The sequence below is a fragment of the Pristis pectinata genome, chromosome 18 (genome assembly GCF_009764475.1).
Source record: "Pristis pectinata isolate sPriPec2 chromosome 18, sPriPec2.1.pri, whole genome shotgun sequence".
Taxonomy (NCBI): Eukaryota; Metazoa; Chordata; class Chondrichthyes; order Rhinopristiformes; family Pristidae; genus Pristis; species Pristis pectinata.
This window is the reverse complement of record NC_067422.1, coordinates 31941791-31959063: the sequence shown is the minus strand read 5'-3', so window position 1 is coordinate 31959063 and position 17273 is coordinate 31941791. Positions and strand designations below refer to the sequence as shown.

At 42.9% G+C, this 17273-nt stretch overlaps 1 protein-coding gene across 1 annotated transcript; it reads left to right on the top strand.

Moving 5' to 3' along the window:
* On the top strand, positions 1 to 17034 carry pts (6-pyruvoyltetrahydropterin synthase). The gene is made up of 6 exons (XM_052033083.1): positions 1 to 176; positions 7176 to 7255; positions 9870 to 9892; positions 12442 to 12498; positions 12709 to 12779; positions 16103 to 17034. Exons 1-6 carry the CDS (start codon positions 82 to 84, stop codon positions 16224 to 16226), a joined length of 450 nt encoding a protein of 149 aa, XP_051889043.1. The 5' UTR covers positions 1 to 81; the 3' UTR covers positions 16227 to 17034.
* The last annotated feature ends 239 nt before the right edge of the window (positions 17035 to 17273 follow it).

Sequence of the window (17273 nt, the reverse complement as noted above, 5' to 3'; positions counted from 1 at the left end):
GTAGCCTTGTATTATTGAGCGTGATTGACGTGTGCAAGGCTGCAGCCAGCTCCAATCCGATAGGAGATTATAGCAGTAGAAATGGAGGCTGGAGAGCTGGAAAACGGAGCAAGAGCTCGCAGGGTGGTGCGGGTCACAAGAGTGGAGTCTTTCTGTGCAGCTCATCACCTCCACAGGTAATTGAACCAACACGTCGGCTGAACGTGCTGACTGCTGCAATTTCAGACATGTATGTTTCAAGGCAAAGCAATGCGTCTGTAATATTGGAGGGCGGGCAGTGATCATCAGTAGAAAGACAAGTATGACTCATTCGTGTGGTTGTCCAACGTGATATTTAAAACCTCTTTAACAAACCCCATGCCGTGTTTATCCTTCGGTCCAATCAGGCTGCAGAATGGTTCCTTGACGGGATAGATCCTGCCCGATACATGGTAGGCAGGACAGCCGTGCAGGAATTCTGAGAGTTTCAAGTGTGACCGACATCACAACGACTGCAGGGTTTGTTCTTATCTCAGAGCAAACCGGAAGGAATGAAACAGGACTACAAATCCCAGAACCGAGAGGAAGTCTCCCTGGTAAAGGGGACGTTGTGTTGTTTCCTGTCATTGGAGGAACCACTGCCTTCATTTCACTGTTGTAAGGTGTGGAGACCGGCAGCGACTGTATGAGTCGGCAGCTGCAAGCTGCAGAATAAACAAATGCTCAGGAAGTTAATATAAGTCGGAAATGCTGGCAACTCTCAGTAGGTCAGGCAGCAAAAACAAAAGCGTTTCGCAGAACACCTAGGCTCAGTCTGCAATGGCCATTCTGAGCTCCCAGCTGCAGACCCCATTTCAATTCCCTTTCCCACACCAACCTGTCCATCCTTGGCCCTCTCAAGTGCCAGGATGAAGCCCGACGCAAACTAGGGGAAGAACACCTTGTATTCCGCCTGGGTAGTCTACAACCCAATGGCATGAACATTCAGCAATGCTGCCTCCAGCAGGTGTTTCCTAACTTCACACTCCCCTCTCCCCACCTTGTTCCATCTGTTTCCCTCCCCTCCCTTCCCCGGCACTACCTGCCCGTCACCTTGCACCCCTCCTTAGTCCACCAATCACCTTGCAGTCCTGTATCACCACTCCCCTTCTCTTTATTACTGGCCATCTCCACTCTCGGTCCTGATGCAGGGTTTCAACCCAAAACGTCGACAATTCCTTTCCTCCCACAGATGCTGCTCGACCTGCCTGAGTTCCTCCAGCAGATTTTTTGTTGCTCCAGATTCCAGTGTCTGCAGTCTCTTGTATCTCAAAACAGTTAATGTTTCAGGCGAAGATGCTTTACCTTTCTCCTCATCTGCCTTAGTTTTCAGTTTTTTTTATTTTAGATTTCCAACCTCTGCAGTTTTATTTTGGAGTTTCATTGACTCTGAACATTAATGAGGGTTTGCTCCTAATAACCAGCCATTGAGAGTTCAATGGACTGGACAAAAGAAAGTCTTAGAACAGAAGAAATCAATTTTAAATACACATTATATAACTGCACGAACAGGGAAGAATGTGTTTTTCTTTGCAGAGTTTATTATCGTCTGCCCTTCAATATTTTTTAAGCGTGTTTTTGTTTCACTGTCTTTAAGTTGATTCACTGCCAGTCAACTTTTCCAGTAGGGGTAAGTGAAACCCTGACCTGGGTAAACTGGCTGACCAGTCACTCATTGACCCAGGAGAATTCAAGCAACACTTCCTTTATCAAAATCATATATGTGTGAATTCATCTCTTGGACGCGGTGCGCATCTGATTAACGCCAACCACCTCACGGGAATTTCCCATTTGGGAGGGGTTGACTGATTCTGGAGAAGGTTCAAGCTAAATTGGCAGCATGGAGCAGAGTCTGCAAATTTGCTGTCACTTATTTATGGTGTGCCAACAGGATTGTTCAGTGAATATATCAAATCAGCACCTCCACAAAAACTCTCTAAATTAAAGAGAGTTAACTTAAAGCAATCTTGTTGAGGTGTTTCTCCCAGATTTGCGACTGAAAGTGACAGCTTCAATTTCATATTGGTGGGAACTTCTGCTGAAATGTGCGTAACTGTGGAAAGGCATGCAAGTTGCATTTTATCCATAATTTGCACATAACAACTGTGTGTTATGTGCTCCAAATTATAGGTAAGGATGCTAACACTAGAGTAGAATGTAGTACAGTTCTGGATTAGAGCAGTCTAAGACAAACTATAAAAAAAACGACAATGGCAGATTTATAATGCACTGTGTAAATGTGCAAACTGTGGAACATCAGCTCAGCTGAGATGACTCCCACGTAAGATTGCTCAGTCCAATTTCTTGATGGTGGGACCTTAATGAGATATGTTGGCTATTGAATTAAACATGCATTCAACATCTTTTATAGGTGATTTGTCCATTAACAAATCAGATGCAAAAAAGGTCCAATTTAAAAGCTCATCTTAAATGTGAATTTACACTGGCTTTCAAAGGCAACAGAAACTGTATGTTAATGCATGTCAGGCCAGGCGGACCTGGGAGTTTTCAAACTGTTTGTCGAAATGGTAACAATTCCTCACGTAACAGACAGCAGCTTCAGGATTTTGGTCCTGGTTCTGCCTCTAATATTGGATGCTGGCATTTATTCGGTTCTATATGGGTTTCAGGGAAAGGTGACATAGGCAGGGATGGAATATAAAGTGTCCTATAAAATTCCTGCCACTTGAAGGTCATGGCAGCAGTGTTGGGAACCAAACAACCAGAATTGGCAAGCAGCTAACCCTGAGGAAAAAGGAGGCCAGCATACTGGTGCAGCAGGTAGTGCTGTCTTACGTCTCCAGAGACCAGAGAACCCAGCTCTGGTCAAGGATTCTCCTTGTTCTTCACATATTGTGATCCTATAGAAGTGTATGAAATCATGAGGGGCATAGATAGGGTCAATGCGCACAGTCTTTTTCCCAGGGTTGGGGAATCAAGAACTAGAGGGCACAGGTATAAGATGAGAGGGGAGAGATTTTGTAGGAATGTGAGGAGCAACTTTTTCACCCAGAGGGTGGTGAGTATATGGAATGAGCTGCCAGAGGAAGTGGTTGAGGCAGGTACATTAAAATTATTTAAAAGGTATTTGGACAGGTACATGGATAGGAAAGGTTTAGAGGGATGTAAGATAAGATTTCTTTATTAGTCACATGTACATCGAAACACACAGTGAAATACATCTTTTTGCGTAGTGTTCTGGGGGGAAGCCCGTAAGTATCGCCACGCTTCCGGCGCCAACATAGCATGCCCACAACTTCCTAACCTGTATGTCTTTGGAATGTGGGAGGAAACCGGAGCACCCGGAGGAAACCGACGCAGACACGGGGAGGACGTACAAACTCCTTACAGACAGTGCCCAGATTTGAACCTGGGTTGATGGCTCTGTAAAGTGTTACACTAACCACTACACTACCATGCCTGCCATGTGGGCAACTGGGACTCGCTTGGATGGGAATCTTGGTCGGCATGGGCCAGTTGGGCCAAAGGGCCTGTTTCTGTGCTGTATGACTCTATGCCGGATGTGCTTCGCCAAAGAACCCCTCAGAGTGAGAACTAATGACAGTCTCTCCCCACTTTCAGTGAGGAGTCCACTTGGTCAGCCCATGACAGCACCCAGTTCTGTGATTGCTTCCCTTTTGATGTCAATGGAGAGGAATAGCTCTGAACAACTAAGGCCAATGTTGGTATTTACACATTTTTTTAAAATATTGACTCTATTTAGAGAGTTCTTATGATTTTAAGTCTTTTTTTTAATTATTTGCAGTCTTTATTTGGAGCATCAGAAACAGAGCATGTGGCAATTCTGGCTCAACCACAACGTGTATTTAGCTTTACTGCTGTTTGTGAGCAGGGCTTGTTCTGCATCATCCTTGTCTTTGTTCCTGAATCATCCTCATGTGAATTCCCATCATCCTGAATTCCCTATCATCATGTGGGGCCTTAGTGAAGGATGGTATCAGATTTCCCCAATAGACTTACACCAGGGGAGTAACAAGAAGTAAATATCATAGGACATAGAACAGTACAGTACAGGAACAGGCCCTTCGGCCCACGATGTTGTGCTGAACTAATTAAATTAGTAATCAAAAGCCCAACTAAACTAATCCTTTTTGCCTACACGATGTCCATATCCCTCCATTTCCTGCACATTCATTTGCCGATCTCAGACCCTCCCGAACGCCCCTATCTTATCTGCCTCCCACCACCACCACTGGCAGCTCATTCCAGGCCACCCACTCTCTGTGTGTAAAAAAAACTTGCCCAGCACATCTCCTTTGAACTTAACCCCTCTCACCTTAACTGCATGCCCTCTAGTATTAAACATTTCAACCCTGGGAAAAAGATACCAGCTGTCTACTCTATCTATTGCCTCTTCATAATCTTATAAACCTCTATCAGGTCTCCCCTCAGCCTCTGTCACTCTAGAGAAAACAACCCAAGTTTGTCCAACCTCTCCTTATAGCACATGCCCTCTAATCCAGACAGCATCCTGGTGAACCTCTTCTGCACCCCCTCCAATGTCTCCACATCCTTTCTGTAATGGGGCAATATCATTTCTTCCTACCAAATAGAAGGAGGCTATTTGAGACTATTTAAGTCTGTGCTGGCTCTCAGAGGAATCTCAATCCCTCACTTATGTCCTCTAACCTGTTCTCTCTTGCATGCCCTTCAATTTCCCCCCCCCCCCCAATACTTCTGTCACCCACCTACATTAGGGGTAACTTACAGTGAGTAATTACCAGCACATCTTTGGGATGTGGGAGGAAACCAGAGCACCTGGAGAAATTCATGTGGTCACAGGAAGAACATGCAAACACCTAGGAGAGGTCTGAATTGAACATGGGTCTGTGAGGCAGTATTTTCTACTGTGCCACCTTACCCCCACCACCCCACCCACCCCAACTCTCCCAGGAGTTAGCTGGTTGCCAGTTCTGGCCGTGTGGTTTCTAATGGGGCTGTGGTCTGCAGGTGGCATGGATTTAGTAAAGTGTTTTATATTCCACACCTCTCACTGCTACCTCTCCCTGATGTCCATATTGAACTGAATGAATGCCAACTTCTGATATCAGAGACAACAGGCCCAGTTCTGGGCCAATCGTTCCTCATTTCGGGCCAGATAAGCATCCTCACCAGTACGGTGCTTGTGTCCCGATGGTAGTGATACAAGGTGAGGGGATGCTCCTTGGGAATGGCCACTTCCTAATGCTAGATTTAAGAAGCGCCAAAAGCTGCTGAACAAGATGCTGTGGCACACAGCATAAGGCCCAAGGCTGGGAGCTGACAGAATGCAGGAGGTCAGTTTTTGTAGTTGGAAGTGATCTGAAAGAAAAATACTGTGTTAGCTGGCCGAGGGATAGGCGATGGGTTTGTCGAGACTTGCTGGTTGACTGTAGTGCATTCCAGAATTTTGGGCCTGCCATACTATTGCATGGAAATCAGGAACCTGCTGGAGATCAGATATTCCCCCACAGTGTCCCACCGGGGGTGTAACAAAAAAAAATTCAGTTCTTCCTGCCAAATAGAAGGAGGATATTTGACCCATCGAGTGCTGGCTCCCAGAGCAATCTTATTACCTCACTTCTGTCCTGTAACCTGTTCTCTCTTACATGCTCATCAATTGCCTTCTCCCAATTCTCTTGCCACCCACCTGCACTAGGGGTAAGTTGCAGCTTGTGCCCTCGTACTCTGCTCCTGAACTCACCACCGAGTCCTGCACCGTTCTCCAAGTTGCTGTGGCAAGGATACACCTTGCATCTGGCTCCTTGACTTTACACTAACCACGGCTAGCACATCTAATGGCCCCGTTGACTTGAATAAAATTGGTGACTTTCATGTGAAGGGAGGTTTATGGAAGTTTTATTTCAATTTATGTTTAGTTAATTAATGTGCATTAAAATAAATGTATTATTTTTTTATATTGTTTCCAAATGTCTCTGAGCTGTCAGGACAGCATCACAATGATCAATGGGCAGAACTTTAGTTCCTGCCACATGAGACCATGGCAACTATGCTAGCAGTTTGCTAGTGCCACAGGCCACACACATTTAGTTTGCTTGTGGGACTAGCACTGATGGGGACTGAGAGAAGCAGACCAGGATCAGTGTGGTGTGGCCCACTACAGATGTCAGTCTTTAAAAGAGATGGGGTGCTTACCTGAATATCAATCCGTAATATTGACTCAGTTTTGCTCGCTCCTGATCTGCTGGGCATTTCCTACAGCTCTGTATTGTGCAGTTTTCATATTGCTTGAGTTCTCCCTCTCCAAATTCCTTCAATAACCTGTCAAACAGATAATTTCATCTTCAGTTTATCCCCACAGCAACCCTGGCCTCACCCCATATGGAGACATTCCCTTTGTCCTATCCATACCCTTCCCCCCCCCCCCCATCTCTATGCAACTTTAACCTACCGTGTTTTCTCTTGTACCCAGTTCTTCACCTGAAAATTATCTCTGTTTCTCTTTCCACAGAGGCTGACTAATCTTCTGAGTGTTTCTAGCATTTTCTGCTTTCATTAACTATTTGAATATTTGAACCCAATCATCAGGAAGAAGGTGGTGAACTATATATACTCATATTAATCCTGGCTAGTTTGTTCATTTATAAATGAATGGACTGCGAGACAAAACTCTAACCGTTCTTCTATCGAGACACCAAAGTAGAAACATTCAGAGTCTATAGATGCAAGTTCATTATTGCTCAATTCAGGTTGCTTGGTTTCCATTTTGCATTAGTTCACAGTCGTCACACTGCTCAACACTAGCAAGACATCACATCTATAAGAGAGAGGTTTCATTTGCAATCTTCTTTCACCACTTCAGGATGTTCCAAAGTGCTTCAAAGCCAATGAAGTGCTTTTGAGATGTAATAATGTATATTAATGCAGGGGAATGTGATTCTGAATCATTGATAATTGTTTTATAAAATGATTTATATTCTACCCCTGCTCTCCTCTGCTTGATACTCATATCAATCTGAATGATTGTCAGTATCCCATATCAGAAGCAGGAACAGCAGATGCAGGGAAATTTGGGTATATTTGACTGATTCACCTGAGAATTGTACAAACTCTTACTGAAAACCAGTGTCCAAAAACTGTAACCTGTCAAATGTATATTTTGAAAAAGTGATTACCACTTACAACTCATTTTCCAGTAATTTCTTGAGTGCTGAAGATAACAAGAGAATTTTTGGAAAGTGCAACAACCCAAATGGCCATGGTCATAACTACAAAGGTCAGTACCTGATGGATGGCTTGTTGGCATAAGCATGTGGTTCAAGAAGCGTATGCCAAGCAATTGGCTGAATCCAGGGACGGCATGGGAGCCTTACCTGGTGAATTCCTTTAAATGAGGTTGATTATTGTTCTCTAAAGAGCTGGGCTGCTTCCAATCTATGGCTCAAAAGACGGATAATATGTGAGGTTCAGTAGTTACTGCAGCACAGAGTGGTGGATGGACTTGGCTGTGGAGTCAATTACAAAGCTAATTTGGGTTCTGATTTTTGTGTTTCACCATTGATACGTTAATGGCCAGCTTGTGATGACTCGGTGTTAGAAGAAGCTGAATTGGTGACCATTTCCAGGTCCTTTTGCATCACTTCAGAGATTCGATCAGGTTCTTGTGGTCAGAGACACAGGAGACTACAGATGCTGGAATCTGGAACAACAAACAATCTGCCGGAGGAGCTCAGCAGGTGAGCAGCATCTGTGGGAGGAAAGGAATTGCCAACTTTTCAAGTCGAAACTCTCTGCCGAGTCCTGACGCAGGGTTTTGACCTGAAACGTCGGCAGTTCCTCCCCCACCCCGCCCCCTCCCACACACACAAATGCTGCTCATCCACCGCTCCTCCAGCAGATTGTTTGTTGCTCTTGTGGCTGAAGTTCACTTTTGTGCCACTGCCATGATTTCCCTGACAGTGAAGCATGGGTTAATAGCATTCCCTTTACAATGGAGATTGCAGGGGAAATTAGTCACGATGTCCTGAGGTTTTAAAACCAAGTGACGGATGGAAATCCTGTCAATCAAATCCCAAACTCCTGATCTTGCTTTGACTTGTCACCCAGTCCCCTCAGCAAGAAGACCACTTGCTCATCTCCATTGTCCCTCTGCCCACACCCAATCCTTAAAGAGTCCAAATCCTTTGATCCAGATGCTTCAAACACTTTCCCGAGTCCTGAGTGGAAGCTCCAATCTCCATTACTAATGACAGCCCCAAACTCAGGTGTTCATACTACTTACGGACTGCCGCACCCTACCTTTAACCTTCCTCACCTATCCAATCTCAGGCCTTGATCATCGGACTACAGACACCAAGCCCCTTGTTACCTCCAACCAACTCTTCAGATTTACCTCTGTACCAGGCAAGTACACTTCTAACAATGAAACCATGCAGCACTCTTTAATTCGAGCCCAAGCCCTCATTGGCCATCTAGCACACCCATCTTGATGTGTTAGGATTTCTAGGAAAGTGTTCCATTGTACCCATTCAGCCTGCTATGCAGTGGGAGAACATTGATGGCGTCAGGGATATTTGGTCAGAGTCAGTGCAATGGTGAACAGTTTCTCCAGAGAAGACGCACATTAGCTCCTGCCTGCACCTGTTAAAGACTACTATCAAGCAGCTTCAGTTGGGTAGGTCTTGCCATGTTGCCCTTGAGACTGCCATATTTAGAGTCTATGTGCCCTACAGGGACATAAAACTTGTGTCCCTTTGCCCTGACTCTGCACAGAAAGTTAATTTCATACTTTTTAAACTATTCACCAGAATATACACGATAATCCTGTCTCCCCCATTTTTCTCATGACATTGATTAGATTAGATTTCTTTATTAGTCACATGTACATAGAAACACACAGTGAAATCCATCTTCTGTGTAGAGTGTTCTGGGGGCAGCCCGCAAGTGTCGCCACGCTTCCGGCGCCAACATAGCATGCCCACAACTTCCTAGCCCGTACGTGGGAGGAAACTGGAGCACCCAGAGGAAACCCACGCAGACTCGGGGAGAACGCACAAGCTCCTTACAGACAGTGGCCGGAATTGAACCCGGGTCGCTGGCGCTGTAATAGCATTAAGCTAACCGCTACACTACCATGTCCATTCAGTCTATTGAGTCTATGCTGATTCTCCCAGTATTCCCATCCCAAATCCCAATTAGTCAGACGATTGATTCGTACCATACCATACCATACCCATTCATACCATACCATACCCAGCTTAGCATGTTATCTAAGTCACCAAATCTGCTTAGTATTACTGCATACATCCTGTGCTCTTGAACAATAATTTATCAGCCCAACGTTTTGGAGATTCCTCCCTAGCTGACAATCTTCACTGCTGGAGGAGTATAATTGGCTGATTGTTTCCTTGTGTTGCTTAATGGCTTTTGAGAAGCAGGAAGTATGTGAAGGTGTGGTGGTAGGGCGGGGAGCACAAAATGAGTAGGGCAAAGTCTGGGGTGAGCAGATTGGCTAAAATCTAGTGTCAGGGAGTGCTGAAAGCCATGTGTAACTTTTTTTCCTTCCATGCTCTCTACTGGCTCCACTGAGATCCACTGCTGCTTTTCAGAATTACATCAGCACAGCTGTGGCATCTGGCAGAGGACTGTGCAGAATTTAGTTCTACCTCATTCTTCTGGTGCATTTATTGCATCTCAATTATAATTCTCCCCATTTTAATAAAAGAGTTGTACTTGTTCATAAGTTGAGATTTTATATTTTAAAAAAACCTGAAAACATACTGTAAAAAATAGACTTTATCCTTCTGAAGAACACAAGTGTTTTCAGCTTTCATTTTAGCAGGACAATTTCTAGTCTGATGGTTCTAACCCAGTATGTTTGTGTTTTACAGTGGAAGTTACCGTTTGCGGTGAGGTGAGTTGTGAAGTTGCTGGCAACTGTCAAATGATGCAAGAACTATTTAGGGTTATAGAGTTATACAACACAGAAACAGGCCCTTCAGCCCAACTCATCCATGCCGACCAAGTTGCCTACCTGAGCTAGTCCCATTAACCCACATTTGACCTATATCCCTCTAAACCTTTCCTATCCATGTACCTGTCTAAATGCCTTTAAAATATTGTAATTGTACCCAGCTCTACCACTTCCTCGGGCAGCTCGTTCCACATACCCAGCACCCTCTGTGTGGAAAAACTTGCCCCTCAGGTCTCTTGGAAATCTTTCCCCTCTCACCTTAAACCTATGCCTTCTAATTTTAGACCCCCCTACCCTGGGAAAAGGACTGTGACCTTTCACCTTATCTATGCCCCTCATGTTTTTATAAACCTCAATAAGATCACCCCTCAGTCTCCCCCACTCCATGGGAGAAAAGACACAGCCTAACAACCCATTGAGTCTCTCCTTATAACCCTGGGCTGTGCATGCCCTACATAGCATTGGGTCTTGGCACTGTTTTTATAACCGTAGATGCACCCTTTCAATCTCCTGAATCACACAACCTGTTAAGGGTTCAGTAACCTGCACTAAAGAGATTGGCTTGGCTTTTGAGAAAATCAACAAGAGTAAAGACTGCCCGGCTGTTAATTATTCTTTAGCACAAAAATATTCCAGAAATTAACTCAGTCGTCTGAAAGCCTTTGATCTGTTGGATATCAAGTGGGACAACAAAGGATCCATTTATTAGCTACTCCAAAGCTGTAAATGTTTCAACTGAATTATTTTAATTTGTGGCTTCGAATCAGAGTTAATGTTTCAGATAGAAGGCTTTCGTCAGGCAGTGGAAATTTCAGAAGATAATCTGTTGAATGCAGAGGCTGGTGGGTGGGAGGTGAGGGTCAGGGGAACTTTATCCTTGCTCTGTCAGGAGGAGAGGGGTGCTGGGCAGACATGTGGCATTAAGATTATGTGCAGTGTAGGGCGCGGTTAACTATGGTGGAGTGGAAGAAATGGCTCAGGAAGAAGGAAGACGTATTAGAGACATCTACGGAAAGTCTCAACATCTGTAGAAGTGGCTAACCAATCTTCCTGGATTGTCCAGGAGCCTCTGGAATTAAATGAAACCCCCTAGAGATCTCTGCAAGCAATCTGAGATACAAGTCTGTTTGTCAGTACAAACGTGTAAAAGGTGTACATTCAGGTTGTGGATTGAACCAGCCAGGTAAATGAATTTGAGGGTGTTGATGCAGCGGTAAATTTGTACCATTGGTGGAGGTGATCTTCCCCCTCCCCTGGACTGGGGCATGAGGTAGGAAAAGGAGAGATGCTGTAGCAGTAAATTGCAGGTGAGTGAGCAGCCGAAGTACTCAGGAGAGAGACAACCCTTGCAGTCAGTGAGGCTTGGTCACAGCTTGAAGCCTGTGCCTAATCCAAACTGCAGATTGTGCCAAGAGCTCATCTTGGCTAGTTCTAGTTGGTGGGTAGTCATTAATGTTTTATTACACCAGACACTATTATGTTTTCTCTTCCAGTACTGGCAACCTGAGGCCAACTAGGCTATTGTTTCTTTGCAGTACAACAAATAAGTTTTAGAACAATTATTTTCCAATTTGTAGAACGAATTGATGTTAACTGGAATTTTCATCTTTTGTAAAGTCCTTATATTGATAATCAGTAATGTATGAACAAATGTTTGTCTAATTGCAAAGATCTAGTTGAAGGCAAATATGGTAAAATGAAAATCTAAAATTCTGCAGATGCTGTAAATAGTCAACAGATCAGGCAGCATCTGTGGAGGGAGAATCAAAATTAGTGTTTCAGGCTGTAGACCATTTTCCAGTAGCAAAAACTGTGAAAGATAACCCATTGAATATGGAGGCTGGTGGGGTGGCAGGTGAGGATCAGGGACTTCTGTCCAGGAGGAGATTGGTTGAGAGCAGAGAGTGGGAAATAGATAAGATGCAGGCAAGGGCTTGGTTAACTACTATAGTTAACCAAGGAGAAGCAATGGTTCAGGAAGAAGGAAGACATCTCAGAGGCATCTGTGTAGAAAGTGTCATCATTGGAGCAAATGTGATGGAACTGGGGGAATAGAATCATTGTATGGGACAAAGAGTAGCCAAGGTACTGAATGAGTCTGTAGGCTGGATGTTTGTTGCTATCTCATTGCCTGAGATGGAAACTGAGAGATCCAGGAAAGAATGAGTCACAGATGGATTTTGTGAAAGTGAGAGCATGATGGAAATTGGTGGAAAAAGTTATTTAATTTTTGAGTTCTACCAAGGAGTCTTCAACTTGAAACATTGTTTCTTTTCCCACGGTTGCTGCCTGACCTGAGTCTTTCCAGCATTTCCTGTTTTATTTTATTTCAGATTTCCAGCATCAGAAATTTTTATTTTGAGTTTCACCAACATTAACATTTCAGGTTGATGTCTTTCATGGGTCATCATAATGACTCCATCTTGTTCTATTGTTCATGAGTGAAGACCGGTGGATCTAACTTCAATTCCATTCATTGTTTGTTTCAGGTCAATCCAGTCACTGGTATGGTGATTAATATCACAGAACTGAAGGAACACTTGCAGGTGATGATTACACTGATGAAGAATTTTTATTGAATGAATGGGTGGGTGATTCACTTTGCCTTATGTTGCTCAGTGGCCAGAGTGATGGAGGGTGTTTGTAAATAGTACCTAAGTTTATGAATTGGCCTGGTATGCTGCTTTAAGAAATGAAGGAAAGCGATATTTATTCCAATATTGATACCAAATCCTTCTCTGATCTTTCTTTAATAGGAAGTAATTATGAAACAACTTGACCATAAGAACCTGGACAAAGATGTTCCGTACTTTGCGAATCTTGTTAGGTAGGTATATAGCTTGTGTCTTGCATAGAAAATTCTATACACACAAAAACCTTGTGTGTTTATGAAAAGTGACGAGGAATAATTGAGGGTCCAGTATGGAGGTAGGGATGTTAAAGCTGGTGAATATATAGTTATTCCTGTCCCTGTATTGCATGTCTAATTGAAATCTGCAGTTGGAGAACAGAAACTGCTAGAATTGCTCAAGTCAGGTAGCATCTGTAGAGAGAGAGTTAATATTTTGGGTTGATGACCTTTCAAAGGTTCTGATGGAGCGTCATCAACCTGAAGTGTTAACTCTATTTCTCTCCCCACAGAAGCTGCCTGATCTGAATGTTTGCAGCAATTCCTGTTTCCTAATTTTCAGCATTTGCGGGACTTTGCCGTTGGATTGAAATCTGCAGTCTCTTTTGGTGTGATTGACAATGAAGAGGAAAGCTTTTGACAGCAGGAAGATGTGGATGTCTGGTCGTTTGGGTAGAGAAATGGCAAATGGAACTTAATCCAGAGAAGTTTGAGGTAATTCATCTGGGGAGGAGCAGCAAGGCAATGAAATATACAATAAAAAGGGTGGACATTTGAACTGTGGAGGAATAGAGTGACTTTAAAATGTATGTGCATGGATCCTTTAAAGGTAAAAGTATGGGCAAATAAGGTGGTTTTTAAAAAATTCTCTTTATTTGCTGAGGCATAGAACATAAGAAGAAGATGGTTATGCTAGCTGTGTGCAAAACTTGATAGGCCACAGCTTGAAACCTGCATATAATTCTGGTCACCAAATAACCAGAAAGTTGCAATTGCAGTGGAGATGCTACAGAGGAGATTTCTGAGGATTTTGCCAGAATGGGAACATTGTTGTTATTGGGAACGTTTGGATAAGCTGGAGTTGATTGCTCTGGACTAGCAGAGACTGAGGGGAGACTTAATTGAGGTGTATAAAATGATGACGGTTCTAGACAGACAAATAAGAAAAGTGTATTTTCTTTGGCGGAGTGATTAAATTCCAAGAGGTATAGAGCAATCAATAGAAATATCAGAGGGAATGCAAGGAGATTGTTTATCACTTAGAGGTCATGAACTGGAATTCCAGATGAATGATCTCAACCCAAAACATTGACTGTCCATTTCCCTCCACGGATGCTGCCTGACCCACTAATTTCCTCCAGCTTTTTTTTGCTCCAGATTCCAGCATCTTCAGTTCCTTGTTTCTCCATTTGGAATTCACTGACTGAAAGTGCAGTAAAGGTGGAAATGCTACTCACATTTAAACAGTACCTGAATATGTGCTTTAAGAGTCATGATATTCAGGGCTACAGATGTAGTGCTGGTAGCTGCAATTAGGCAGGTAGTTCTTTTGACATAGACATGATGGGCCAAATGGCCCTTTTAAGTGTTTAAAATGGTTCTATTGTTCAATACAGCAGGAATGAGCAGCCAATGTTTACTGTTAGCAGCAACACACAAAACGCTGGAGGAACTTAGCAGGTCAGGCAGCATCTATAGAGAGAAATGGACAGATGACATTTCAGTTCGAGACAGTTGATCAGCGCAGATGAAGAGTCTCGACCTGAAACATCGACTATTCACATCTGTCCATAGGTGCTGTCTGGCCCGCTGAGTTCCTCCAGCGTTTTGTGTATGGCTCCAGATTCCAACATCTTCACTGTCTTTTGTCTCAGTGTTTACTGTCATGTTTATTTATCTGTTACTTCCCCATCAATTAAAGTCTAGAAAGAAAAAAATGTATTGTTAAACACAAGGCAGTGGTTCAAAATTGATCCAGCCAGTCAGCCAAGTCACTGTTTCTACTGCACAACAACGTTGGTCACAAAACCTACTGTAGCCCATTTCAAGTGACTCTCTGAGACGGTTTGCAGGGATATCTAAAGAGGGGTATAAATGGGCACGTGTGAGGGAATGGGTTGCAGGGAGATGTCGGGGAATGGAATTACTCTAAGAGCTGGCATTAACTCAGTGGGCCAAATGGCCTCCTATGTCGTAATGAAATATGAAGTGACATGCACAATGCTTAGAACGTCAGCAAATTTCATGAAACCATATTTCCAGCAATTTCATGCCAATGTAGGCACATTGGATAGTTCAAGTTCTGATCTAAAAGCACTTCATCCACCTGGCAATTGACCTATGACATCAGCCTAAACATTTTAATGCATGACATATTGTTACTGTGCACCATATGATATGCATTTAGGTATTTGATGACTCTTGAGTGTAAGGATACAATGGAATCCTGGACAAAACAGGGTTATAAATATTACACTGCTGGTTGAGGAGGTCACTTAAACCGTGGGTTGCTATGAGAAGGGAGTGGAACAGAGAGGTGGTAGAGCCGAGGTATAGGAAAGGTCAAACCAAAATCGGGTTAAGTTTAGGGGTGGCGGAGACTGGTCACATGAGTCCATGAGCTGATCAAGGGTCGGTATCTGAGATAGTGTTTGGGGTTGGGTGAAGAGGCAATTCTGGGTTCTGAGGCAATGAGGCTATTTTCACAGAGGAGGGCAGAGTGTAAGGAGTGAAGACTGCTGCAAGCATGCATAAGAAATCACTTAAAGATGGGTCTACCCAAAAGATTGTTGATGGGCTGAACATCATCTGTGCAATGGGTGATGTCTGCTCCCTTAAATAATGCCTGGGACAACTTAAACCTCAAGTGACGTCAGTATGTATGTTGAATGCCATTTAGCATCACAGTGGATGCCTGGTGGTGGTGAATATGTATGTCCTGTGCACAAGAAAACAAGAACAGATTTCCGGAAGAGGACTTCTAGTGCACTATGAACCTAATTGTATTTAGCAACAGAGTTTTTGATGAAATTCAGTCATATAGCGTGCAGTACCATTATGTTATGGATTAGAACGTTTAGGATGGTGTCACAGGTCACACTGGAAAAAACCACGTAGGCTTTAGTCCTTCCTTGTGCTTTACTGACTTCTCGGGTCTTGAACATGGAATATGCTCATAGCTCATCTTGCATATGGTGTGAGCCTGTTGCGCCACTATTGATGTGAATCAGTATACTAGATTTTTTCCTTCTTGGGAAATGTTTTTGTTTTGTACCTCTTTAGTCCGACAACTTTAACTTTCCAGAAATACGTTCAAAGCTGCTTTTATTTTGACTTGTAAAGTGGCAGAATATTATAATGTATTTACAAGCTTAGTGTAAACTGATTTGATGTTGCACCATCCCTAAATTGATATTTACCTACTTTTTCCAATGGATGTGACTGAACTATTAAAGTGCAGCTACCAGGGAGAATGAGTTCAAAGCAACCTGTATAACTGACCATCTTGTGTTTCTGCTTAGTACCACTGAAAATGTAGCTATCTACATCTGGGAAAATCTACAGAGACGCCTACCACCGAATCTACTCTATGAAGTAAAGGTGTATGAGACTGATAAGAACATTGTTGTTTACCGTGGAGAATAAGAAAAATCCTGTTGCGTTCTGGTAGTGTTGTCATTGTACTGAGTTTTACTTGACCCAGAATTTAACCCACCACACAAAAGGCCCTGCATTGTACCTTTGCTGCTTCTGGTCCATTAAATTCTGTTGACTTTTGCAAATAATTTACTAAGATTAAAGATGGGAACTCCGAAAGGTTCCACAGGTCCATGTTGACATCCAGTTGTTGCTGAAAAGACACCAGTGTTCCCGCAGCCGCTGCTGACACTGAAAGTTCATTCCATTTGTTCACTCTTTGGCTGAAGAGGAATTTTACTGATATTTGAATTTATATCTACTTGCCCTACTCCTGCTACCTGACTTAAAGTAACTTTACTCAGCGTGTGGTCATTGTTTAACTGAACAGTAACAAAATAAATAGATTGTTACTAGTATCACTGAAATCCTGAAAGAGAAAAGACAGGAGAAGCTATGAAAATGGATTTATGCCATCAATGAAAATTATATTCTGAATCTTTGAACTGTGGCTTTGAATTGTGGCTCAAATACAAGAACTGCAACCTAAATCCATTTCTCATAAAGATACTTCTGCATTTTGAAATCAATGCTGCAGCAGTTGGTCAAAACCACTTATACATAGTATTGATGGAGCCAAAGAATACTGAAAAACAATGTGGGAGAAATTACTTTCACACAGCAAATAAATGCATATCAAAGCTAAATGAGGGAAAATGGACTTACAAAGCATTAATAGGTAATCTAAAGTAAAATTCAATGGCTGTTGTAGTATAAATTATTTTTAAACATTGATAATAAATATTTCTAATTGCTATTTTTTGTCCAGTGTCATTTTATAATGTACACGAGTCCAGACATTGGATTAAAGAAAATCCATTTGAATCTGTTTTTCTCCTGCGCAAATAGCGCATTTCAAACCATTTTGAGCAGTTTTGCTATGTATACACACTTGACGAAGTCTCACCCATGAGGAAACTGGACTGGGTTCTTTCTGGCTCTGTTTTCCCTTCTACCAATGTCATTTCCTCAAGCTATCCTTTGTATGTTATAATA